The 12,140-nt window shown below is 48.3% G+C and overlaps 1 protein-coding gene across 1 annotated transcript in view; it reads right to left on the bottom strand.

Annotated features, from left to right (window-relative positions):
- The window catches only part of TUT4 (terminal uridylyl transferase 4), a 90,077-nt gene extending 78,184 nt beyond the window's left edge, over nucleotides 1-11,893 (bottom strand). Inside the window, exons 1-2 of the mRNA XM_066597592.1 lie at nucleotides 11,736-11,893; nucleotides 260-872 (exon numbers count right to left, since the gene is read on the bottom strand). Coding sequence (XP_066453689.1) covers nucleotides 260-776 — 517 coding nt within the window. The 5' untranslated portion in view covers nucleotides 777-872; nucleotides 11,736-11,893. The remainder of the gene's footprint in view (nucleotides 1-259; nucleotides 873-11,735) is intronic.
- Between the last annotated feature and the right edge of the window lie 247 nt (nucleotides 11,894-12,140).

Below are 12,140 nucleotides of genomic sequence, written 5' to 3'. Positions count from 1 at the left end.
TCGGGCGATTAGACGCTGAAATTAGACGGAGCCATGGCAACGGGGACGCTAGCAACAGAGCAGGTAAGTGAATAACTTCTGTATGGCTCATAATTAATGCACGATGTACATTACAAAGTGCATTAATATGGCCATACAGAAGTGTATAACCCCACTTGCTTTCGCGGGACAACCCCTTTAAAGTGTTGTAGCTCCCAAGAGACAAAGAGGTTGGGGTCCGCCACATTGAAACATATAGAGCAACATTCCGCATACTTACCGGGTGGGCTCGCTGCAGCAGACGTCTGTGGATTTCCAGGTGACTCCTCAATTACAGTCTTGACATATTCTGCAACAGTTTCCAGAGTGTTTTCTGAAGAGCCTTGGGGATGGGCAGTATCCCGATTCCCAACAGACTCTCCAGCATCTTTGGATTTTGGATCACTTTGCTCCAGCTTGTTAGCTTGAGGGAGTTTTAGGTTTCCTGCTAACAGTGGAGAAGACCTCTTAGCTCTTGTGTGACCCAAGTCCTGAAGGCCCGCTCCCGAGTCTACTGTCCCACTAGTGCAATTAGTTGAATTCTCTTTACAGATCTTGGAACTTTCCGCAGTTTCAGTCGATTTGCCCTTCTTGGAAATGATTGTAGAGCTGCCATCGTTATCTCGCACTTGTTTACCGTCTCCTCGATGCTTATGCTTCTGGTTGCTCACCACTCGCACGCTTCTGTTCTCCCCACGGCCTGTGCGGGTCATTGGTTTCCTTGACTCATGGTTCACAGGTTTGGAGAGCCCATCCATTATTCCACGATTGTTTTCACACCATTGGATAAGTGTTTCTCAAGTCACTGCAGACGTTTCCGATCTTCACGTTGGGTGAAGAGGCCACCGCACTGCCTGGGGGCGAAATAGCAATCAGTTTATATCATGGATAAAAGTCATGCAAAAGCAAAGCAACGAGGTTCCACAACTTTAATCAAATAAGAACTGGTTCACACCTGCGTCTGTCACTTCCGCCTGGCTGTTCTGTTTTTTGCAGCACAAAAATAGAATAAAAAAAAACAAAAACAAAAAAAGCCGTTCCCCGCCCTCACCGATTTCAGTGGGTTAAAAAAATACAATAAATGCTTTCTATTCGATTCTCTTCAGTTTGTTTTCTTTAAATGAAACAAATAGCTCTACAGATTGCGCCATTTAAAAAAAAACGTAAACAAAGCATTCCTTTGTTTTGAAAAGCCATTGAAATCAAATGGAGAAAAAAAAAAAGGAAACAGAACTGCTTGTCTCCTTTTGAATTCCAATTTTTTGTTACAAAATGGAACAGCCGGATGGAATTCAAATGGGAATGGCAAACACGTGTGAACGAGCCTGTAGTGCTTACATGTCACAATAAAAATTTATAGAAAAATCTACTAATCCTACAGAGGGGAGAAAATACCTAGTTTGTTGCCTCTCACATCATCTTATATCCTCCCCTACCGTGCCGTCCTGGTTTTGGTCCCCACAAAGTTTTCTGCATGGAGGACGGAACCAGTCAAGTCTGACTACAACTCAAAACACTGAACTTTCACAGCTCCCCCCCCCCCCCCCCTCAGTAAATTATTTTCTATGTTTCAGTGGTTGTTAGCAGGCTTTTACTATTAGTAAACCACCTCCTGGACATCAGTAGTCGATTGGCAGGGGATCCTCACTCTGGATCCCAGCCGATGGTCCGGCCCACCATCAGTGCAGTCCTCGGTGGTCAGGGCCAGAAGCGTATTAGGCAGTGAAATCATTGGAAGCAATGCCTCCTCTTGGGCTGCCATCACACAGGCAGAAAACACTGCGAAGTTTGTGCAGTGTTTAAGGTACAAGAAACATAAATGAGATTTAACAAGTCTCCTTCATACATCGCAGATTTTTTCTGCTGCGGAAAAGCAGTGAATTTGAAAAACGTTTTGGAATCTACAGCATGTCTATTCAACCTCTTAGCTAGGACGTTAAAGCAGCAATGGGATGGTCACTAAGTGGGCTTTAATCCCCGAGGACGTAAGAACATTCATCCTCTGGGGAGTAAAGCCACGTGGGCAGAGGACGTGACAGCTCCATGCTGTCGGTTCCCAGAGGTAGCCGACAACATGGAGCAGTCATGGGGTCATCGGGTCTGCGGGAAGCCCCCCCCCCCCCCCCCTCAGCAATGCGATCAACGCTATATAACGGATAGCACCGACTGCATTAAAGTGTAAAAAAAGTTTTTAAAAAGTTAAAGATTCAGCTGCCCTCACAGATCGGGTCCATGGGGGTAGCTGAGAGTACTCACCCCCGCCCTTCGTGATGTCCCGTGGCGATATGCGGTTACTACGAATAATGGTGAGGACATAAAAAAAAAATTTTAAGTTGAAGTTTCATCTCCTCTCATCGATGCGATCGATGAGAGGAGATGAAACTTCTTACCGGAGGTCTCCAAATTTGAACCCCGACGCGTTCCTCCTCCAAGGCCCTTCCCAAGTTTCTGCGCACGCACCCGCTGGAAAAATGCCGGACACATGCACAGGAGCCGGGAAGCCCAGAAAAAAAAAAAAAAAAAAAAAAAAAAAAAAATTTTAAAATCTCGCTAAACGGTCACGTGATAAAAAGGTAGCAATCTACCTTAGGTTGGCCTCACACGACCGGATAGAGGAAAAAAAACAAAAAACAAAATGCAGATTCTACATGCATTTGATCAGCGGTAATACGCAGTTCAATCAAATGCACTGGATTACAGAATTCCACTCACATTAGCGGGTTGGAATTACACAATCCACTTGCAGAAGACAGAACGTAGCAGATTCTATTTTACCGCGGATATCCGCCACATAGAGCCCATTGTGTTCATGGTCGCGGATATACCCACAGCCCATATGCAACCACATTGCGTAGGGCTGCAGTTACCCGCATCATCGCTAAGCGACGACATGGGAAATATAAACAAAAAAAGATGTACCGCGAATGACGAGTATGCAATTATGCGCAGTACATTACGTGGCGGAGGGGGGGGGGGGGGGTATTTTTAGGGTGTCAACTTTTTTTCTGCCCAAGTGGGCAATGGGGCCTGGAATTTATTCAGTTGTGCCCAGAAATCCAATGAGTGTTCCCTCCATTACAGGGCGAGCCATGTGTCCAGTAAGTAGAATAGGGTCACAATGGGAAGGTTTCTGAGAACAGGACAAAGCAGAGCAATGCATCTTGGGGTGCAAGTCTTCATTCTTATGTGTGCTGTACAAAAAAAAAAAAAAAATTATATATATATATATATATATATATATATATATATATATATATATATATATATATATATATATATATATATATCTCACACATATATACACATACACATTTTTTTTTTTTCTTTACACACACACACACACACACACACACACACGTCTTTAAATTGACACAATTGCCAAAAAAAAAATGGAAATTGTAATTTTTTTCCCCCTTCTGCTTTGCTTAGACTCATTCAAAAACTGTGGAGGCAAAATATGCAGTACACAAGACAGACAAGTGCGCACCCGGCCTTATACAAGCATTTAAAAGAAACTAAAATCTGAAAAGTGAAAACATCGCAAGTGTGAAGGAAACCACGGAAAAGTCATGATTCCACATTTCACTCGCGTCGCGCAAATTTATCACCAGTGTGAAGGCGCCTTCACCAAGAACACCTTCTGTATGGGGGCAGGAAAGCAAAGGATGCCGTGCTCTTCTGTATAGCGGGTGCCTGCAGAACACATGATGTATGCTGCTACAGCGGAGGAATACTACCAACATACCTGTCTGAGGGCAGCGTATAAAGGGAACTGTAGACTGACCCCTAATGCCAGTCACACGGGCACATTGGCGCAGCACATTATGCACACACTTTCTTTGCATGTGAAAATAACCCGCGGATTCCAGTGTGTTTTTTCATGCAATTGTGGAAGAAAAAAAAAAACAAAAAAAACCCCCCTAAAATATATAGTATGTCCCATCTTGGTGCGTATTATACACCGTAGAAGCAGTGCGAACCAATACATGTGAAATATGAAGGAGACCCGCATATTCCCGCACAAAATCAACGCAATTTTGTGCATTTTTTTTTATCTACACGCGTAAATACGCAGCGTACTTATGTGAGTAAGAAGGCAGATGGCCGACACACGCTGCTGCCTTGCGTTTTGCTGTCTATGAACACGCTGCATATTCACGGAACGAGAGACTATTGACAGACAGTCGTCCTGCGTAAGCGGGAGCCGACAGGGCGCTGAGCGAGAAATCACTCGTTAGTCGCCAGTCGTTCCATCTCAATGACCGAGAGAGACTCCTCGCTCGGTGTAAACAGGCAGGTGCTCGTCTCTGAAGGACTGCCTGTTCACCACAAACGGAGGCGGGAGGAGATATCTGGCGCTCTCCGCATCAATTCACTGAACGGCCATCGCTCCTGGGTGACAGTCCTCCCGTGCAGACGTGCCCTTAGCCTGCTAGGAAGATGCAGGGGCTGCTGGGAAAACATGGATTTTAGTAAAAACAAATTTATGAATAGAGGTCTTGGAATATACAAAGTGGGCGACAGAAAAATGAGAAGAGCGCAGCACTGTTATGGAAGGTGTGCAGGAGAAAAATCAGTGTTGCTCATAGCAACCAATCACAGCCCAGCTTTCATGTCACCTCAACAGTGTAACAAATAGCAACCAATCACAGCGCAGCTTTCATTTTACCTCAGCAGTGTAACAAATAGCAACCAATCACAGCGCAGCTTTCATTTTACCTCAGCAGTGTAACAAATAGCAACCAATCACAGCGCAGCTTCCGTTTTACCTCAGCAGTATAATAGCAACCAATCACAGTGCAGCTTTCATTTACCTCAGCAGTATAATAGCAACCAATCACAGCGCAGCTTTCATTTTACCTCAGCAGTATAACAAATGGCAACCAATCACAGCGCAGCTTTCCTGTTACCTCAGCAGTGTAACAAATAGCAACCAATCACAGCGCAGCTTTCATTTTACCTCAGCAGTATAAGAAATAGCAACCAATCACAGCGCAGCTTTCATTTTACCTCAGCAGTATAACAAATATCAACCAATCACAGCTTTCATTTTACCTCAGCAATATAAGAAATAGCAACCAATCACAGCGCAGCTTCCATTTTACCTCAGCAGTATAAGAAATAGCAACCAATCACAGCGCAGCTTCCATTTTACCTCAGCAGTATAAGAAATAGCAACCAATCACAGCGCAGCTTTCATTTTACCTCAGCAGTATAAGAAGTTAAAGCTGCACTGTGATTGGTTGCTATTCGCCGGCCGCAGCATATCCATTCTTTTTTGTTGTTGTTGCGGCTGCGCTCTCCTCTAGAGAAGCACCGGCCGCTACGGAAAAGCGTGCGTCCAAGCCGCTCCAAAACCCACGGCTAAGTGTCGCAGGTTTTGAAGCAGCACTTTCCTGGCGGAAATCTCGCCGTTTTACGCTGCGGCCAAACCACGAGATTTTTGACTGGAATACGCCATGTGAGAACTCAGCCTAAAAAGGCAAAAATTACTCCGGAGTCACATGACCATTCAGGAGTCCCAAATCACCCCAGTAGTCACACGAGCGTGTGGTATAACGCTGCGTGTACTATGTAGCGTTTCACCGCTGTGCGAGCCGATGCTTCCCTGCTATTTTGGACTGCGCTGCTAAGCCCAGTCTACCTGGCCTCATTTTCTTTGATTTTCCGTTCCGACGCTCAGCAACGTTGTGTATAAATGGCGCAGATATGCAGTGTAGTTGCGTATGTACAGCATTTATTACGCACCCATAGACAACAATAGGGCGTGTAATACACGGTAAAATAAAACCTGCTGTGATGTATCTTACGGGGTAATATACGCCATGGATATAAGCGAGTGCAACAGTGAAAGCAATTGATTTGATTTGTCGCGATGTACTACATATTAAACGCGCCTGTGTAATACGCTCGTGTGAATGAGTCCTTGGGGCTCAAAATAACCCCCAGTGACCCGACCATCACGCTTGGGGGTACAGGACATCCTACATAGGAGTCATGGTTACTGAATCTATAACCGGCCTTTCACACGGGACGGAATTACGCCGCAGGACGCAGCCGAATCCGTAGCTCAGAAGTTAAAACGCGCGATTCTAAGTGCGGATTTTGGTGCGCGGCGAGTCCTACGCCATCCCCTATACACTAAAAGGAAACCGGAAATGCAAACAAGAGGGATCAAGTCTAATACGGTTTCGCAGCGAATGCGATATTCCAGGGGCGGCACGCACAGCGGGTCCGGGAAACCGTTCAGACAGACTTAGTCAGGCCTTTTAAAATATTTAAAAAGGCCGAAATCCAAGTTCTCCATGAAATCTAGTGATTTCGCACCGTTTAGCTGCCCCCCCCCCTCCCCTCCCATCAGCTGCTGTATTAGCAGACGCACCCATCCCGGCTGATAACCGCGGTGGAAAAACACTGTGACAAACACGCTCCTCCGTCAGCTGGTGACACCTCATGTGACAGAAGTGAAACTCTACTCTCCCAGCCACAGACTGCGCAGAGCCGGCGCTTCCTCACGCTGTCCTGCACTACAGACGTCCCACCCACCTCCACGAACGGACTGCGCTGGGACGTTTTACCGCAGCGGATCCGGCGGCGAATCTGCAGAGATTATGCCTTCGCAATTAGAGCGCAAAATCTGCAGCAAACGTCCCGAAAACATAAGAGGTGAACATCCGTGACATGCCTCAATATCTGCGCAATATTTTCTCCCACATACGAATAGCATTCGCAAAATATGGTCCGCACGTATAGTACAACCGCGACGGGCCCCCTGGAAAACAGTTGGCCTTTAATGAAAGCCACAGCCAGCGAGGCATTTCATCCACTGAAGGGAACTGTAGGGTTAGGGCAGGTGAGGGCTTTCCGTATAAATTCCGTCTGTCTGTCCCCTTTTTGGAACAGAAATAAGCGTTTCTGTTTTTACCCCCCCCAATGACTTAAAGGGGATGTTCAGCTGTAAACTATGTATGGCCTATCCTCACGACAGGTCATCAATAATGTATCAACAGGAGTTCATCGCTAAGGACACCCATTGATCAGCTGCTGCCCAGGCTGATGCATTCCTGCACAAAGCTGATTTCTGCAGAAGCAGGCAGCTCCGTTCTCACTGCAGTGGCCAGGCTTGGTATTGCAGGCAAAATTCAGATAGTAGTAAATGGAAACTTTGCCTGTAATACCAAACAGAGGTAATTAAATGAAGACGGAGAAGGCAAATATCAGCTCAGTGCATAGCTGATTAGTAGGGGTCCTTGCTGACATAACCCCCACGCCCAATATTGAGGACCTGTCCTGAGGATAGGTCATTAATAGTTTATAACTTGACAAACCCTTTAAAAAGGGTAGCTTCATTCTTGCACCCACTGTCCATATGACCATTAGGGCATATGATCATCGTAAAGAAGAATCTCCTGCTCAGGACCCTTCCAGGAGAGTCACCCTGGTCAGAATCTATTTGGGCGGCTACCTGGCAGAATTGGCACATGGAAAGGGGACGCCTGCTGCGGGCCCCTATTGATTTTTACCTGACAGTCCCCCCTTGCATCAGTGCTGGTCAATCGCTACCCCGCCACTTCTGGCACTTGCTGTGCTGTCTGTGTGCTCCATTCTGGCCGCACGCCGTCAGACTTCTTTAGGCCGGTGTCTATGCCGCTGTCACCGAGGCTGGCACTCCCCATTTGTGGCTGTCTGTGCTGCATGATTAGGACGCTACTGCAATAGTGGCCGCAGCCACTGTCTCTGCCGGCCGTGCCACTGCCAATAGGATGACACTTGAAGAGGCCCCGCTGCTGGCGCTTATGCTCTCAAGACGGATCTTCAATAGAGGCCACAGGCGGCAATACCGTCTGTGGTGCCTGTGCCGCTGGTGCTCCCAGGACGGAACATAAATAGGGGCTGCCGTCTCTGCCGCCCATTGCGGTGCCGCTGCCGAGGTTCGGCCTCTCCTTCAGGTGTAGGACAGCACTGGAATTGGCCCCGCCGCTGACTCTTCCGCTGCGCTCCCCGACCAGGGAGGTGGCGACATAATACACCAGTACCATATAATACTACGTATACTCTGTAGGAGCCACTGCAGGGGAAAGGTCCAGCTGATTGCGGCCCCTTTGGCAAAATCAGCTGTTAGCTGCAAAGCAAAACCCCCTCCACCCCCTATTATTAGTGAAGTGCCACAATGGACAGTATACCCACCTTCAAGTAAGGATGCTGCATGAGTTCTCATGTCCGATCCTTGAGGCAGAGAGCCTTATTGACCCCCCTACGGACAGACGGATTGGCACAATGCGGACCGCAGTGACCCATTTCAAGTGTTTCGCTGTTATCAGGGGCGATTCTGTTGTCTTATAACACAACCATGTTTTATGCAAACACTTTGAACTCATCTGCCAAGAATTCCTCAGTAACGAACGCTCCGCGCCGAACACTTGGCCGCTGATAACAGCAAGTTATAGGAAGCGTTGCGTCCGCCGACAGCATCTAGGTTGGCCAAGAGACACTATTCCAAAGAGATCGGCCTAAAACCTAATCAGGGATCAGCTGAGCCGGGATGGTGATGACTAGGGAGGATACAAGTCCGACTGGATTGTTCCCGTTTACTTTGTACCTCCCCCTATAAGCGGAGTCTTCAAGTCACCAGTGTCTAGAAGTACAGATCATAAGATGTACCAAGGAGATCTCTCACATAAGGGCGGATTTGAATTTTGGAATCTGGAGCAGGCGTCACCTCCGGATTCTGCAGCAGGTAGCGTCCATAGCATGCAATGCACACGAGCAGAGGTGAAAAAAAAAAAGATACAAAAAACAAAACACAGCACGCTCTATTTTTCTCCAGATTATACGCTGATGGCAATTAAAGGGGTTGTCTCGCGAAATCAAGTGGGGTTATACACTTCTGTATGGCCATATTAATGCACTTTGTAATATACATCGTGCATTAAATATGAGCCATACAGAAGTTATTCCACTTACCTGCTCCGTTGCTGGCGTCCCCGTCTCCATGGTTCCGTCTAATTTCGGTGTCTTCTTGCTTTTTTAGACGCGCTTGCGCAGATGGGTCTTCTCCCTTCGGCTTGACTCGGCAGCATCAGCGTTTTGGCTCCGCCCCCTTGTACGCGTCATCGCGTAGCTCCGCCCCCGTCACGTGCCGATTCCAGCTAATTAGGAGGCTGGAACCGGCACACGTCATGGGGCGGAGCTACGTAATGACGCGTAAAAGGGAGCGGAGCCAAAACGCTGATGCTGCCGAGTCAAGCCGAAGGGAGAAGACCCATCTGCGCAAGCGCGTCTAAAAAAGCAAGACGACACCGAAATTAGATGGAACCATGGCGACGGGGACGCCAGCAACGGAGCAGGTAAGTGGAATAACTTCTGTATGGCTCATATTTAATGCACGATGTATATTACAAAGTGCATTAATATGGCCATACAGAAGTGTATAACCCCACTTGATTTCGCGAGACAACCCCTTTAACAATGTAGAATGGTCGTGGGACCCGCATCATCACCAAGTGACAGCGCGGGAAAATCTGTACTGTGTCTGTCCGACAGTGAGCCGTCTGGACCATCCATAGTACAAAAGAAAATGACAGTTACGCAGGGTTGCCGGTCAGGGCCGGATTCCGCATGCGGAATCAGACCCGTTCGTGCGCAGGCGGCCTAAGGGCTCCTTCACACTGGCAATCAGGAGTTCGCCACAAGAGGAATCACAGCAAACAAAAGAAAAAAAAAAAAAAACACAATTTGAGCCACAAATATGCTGTGCATACATACGCTCGCATGAAGGATACCTCAGGGACGGTTTACACCAAGCGATTTCTCATTTAAGTAAGCGATGTCCGAGTTCGCTCGGGCAGCCTGTTTATACAGCAGATACATCGTTCAGCCATTCACATTCGCTATTTAAATGAATGAAAAACAACTGAACATTCAGTGTTTAAATGGAACGTTTGGTGAATGAGCCAACGATGATCTTCATACCTGCGTAAAACGAACGAGAAACAAAAAGGAAAACGACTTATCGCTAACTTTCGCTCAGCTTTACATTCCAAGCCTTTGCCCGACCCAACTAGCGCCAATCACTTTATATCACTTGCTGGTTCGCTGCCCATCGGCCTGATTATCGGGCGAATGTGTGTTTGGAGGAACGCTCTGAGAAGCGTCGCACATCAGACGTCTAGTAGACTGTTTGCCTGCAGACTTGTTAGGGGGACCTTTCACACGGGATAGCATTTGGCCGCAACACGAAATACAGAACGCAGCGCAAATCCGCACGCATAAGGCCATCAGAATTAAAGGGGTATGGTCATTACAACAAAACCCCGCCCACCTGCTCGGCCGAAAATAAAAAACATTAAATTAATCCACTCGTGCAAATAATGTCCGTTTTACACAGGAAGACATTCGGCTCAACAATGGCAGGAGTGCTGGCGTCACCGCAAAGGTCGTTAGCGCACTTGCAGCGCGTTTAGACAGACTTTGCCGGTGGATCAAAGAATGGTAGAGTTAGAAGGGACCTCCAGGGTCATCGGGTCCAACCCCCTGCTCAGCGCAGGATCACTAGATCATCCCAGACTGATGTCTGTCCAGCCTTTGTTTGAAGGTTTCCATTGAAGGAGAACTCCCCACCTCCCACGGCAACCTGTTCCACTCATTGATCACCCTTACTGTCTAATATCTAATCTGTGTCTCCTCCCTTTCAGTTTCATCCCATTGCTTCTAGTCTTTCCTTGGATCGCAGGCTTATCGTTAGGCGCTTCACCTTCTCTATTTAAAGCGCGGAAAATTGGCGCGGAACGAGAAGCCCGCCATCCAAGCGATAGCTTTTACTCCCACTGTAAGTCAGCCATAAACTTGCGAACGAGCAGTGAGCGTTTTTTAACTTTGCATTTACATTGCACGATTATCACGCAAATTCACTCTTTGAGCGATAAGCGTTACGTGTAAACGGGCCAGAAGCGCTGAGTTCATATTCGTATGTCTCGCAGCGCTCGTGTGAATAAGGCCTAAGGGTATGTTAACACAGTGGAATTCGTAATCCTGGCGAAGTGTAAGTCCGGCACAGGGTGCTATTTTACTACAGGCCGCCCTATTAAAGGGACGTGGTCTGGTCATTGGACATCCCCTTTAAAAAGGAATTGCCTGAAACTTCTAAGGACAGATCCGCAACAGAAAAATAAAATCACAGTATATGTCCATAGCTGCCCGGCAGGGGGGGTGGGGGGGGTCACAGACATCCCCTTTAAGGTTTTGGTCATCATAGAGAGAGAAAAATGGCGCAATCGGCAGCACTGACGAAATGATTAAAACTCCAAAAACGTAACCCGACGAACCACATTGTAAAGCGAAGGGACAGCCGGGCATCGCCTACAGCCATCTCCATGGGCATTTGATGCCCATACTGGTTACAAGGCCCTGCAGGAAGTGATCGGTGTGCACTCACTAATAACTTCCCCTAAAGCCCCCTCCTGCTCTGTGTGATACATTGTTGCTCTTCCCCAGTCACTATGTATCCCACGTGACAGGCTACCTGCCATGACTGCACGACAACAGTGACGTCAAGAAAGAATGTAAACACGGTGACGTCATAAACACACCCCTGCCACACGGAGTGCACAGTGCTGGTCCCGGTCCGTCCGGTCACACCGCGCAGCCCCGGCCGCCCCCACTGTCTCCCCGACCCTCTCCTGCCCGCAGCCCGGGCCCGGCAGACGGCGGTCACCTACCTGAGGTCTGGGCTCACAGAGGCGGCAGGAGGCCCCGGCGGGGAAGCGCGGACTGCTGCGGCTCGTTACTCCCGAGGTGGCTGCGGGGGGAGCGCCATGTCCGGCTCCGAGCGCTGTGCAGGCCCCGAATACACAGCTCACACCGCCGCCATGTCCAGCGCCAAGTGCATTGTGGGGCGGGGGTGTGGCCGAGCCTGTCACTGAGGAGGGGGGGCGGTCAAGGGGGTTATATGAGGAGGGGGGCGGCAGGGGCGCTGAGTACAGGGGGGCGCCGAGTGTAGCAGTGAAGGTATAGTAACGGGGGGCTCCGAGTAATAATACAGGGAGTATTACTAGTGAGTATCAGGGGCTCAGTGCATAGCACTAGGGAGTATAAGGGGGCCCGGAGTATAAAGAGGGAGTACG

Source organism: Eleutherodactylus coqui, chromosome 3 (genome assembly GCF_035609145.1).
Source record: "Eleutherodactylus coqui strain aEleCoq1 chromosome 3, aEleCoq1.hap1, whole genome shotgun sequence".
Classification (NCBI taxonomy): domain Eukaryota; kingdom Metazoa; phylum Chordata; class Amphibia; order Anura; family Eleutherodactylidae; genus Eleutherodactylus; species Eleutherodactylus coqui.
The sequence above is the reverse complement of the archived record's forward strand: the minus strand, read 5'-3'. Positions and strand labels throughout refer to the sequence as shown.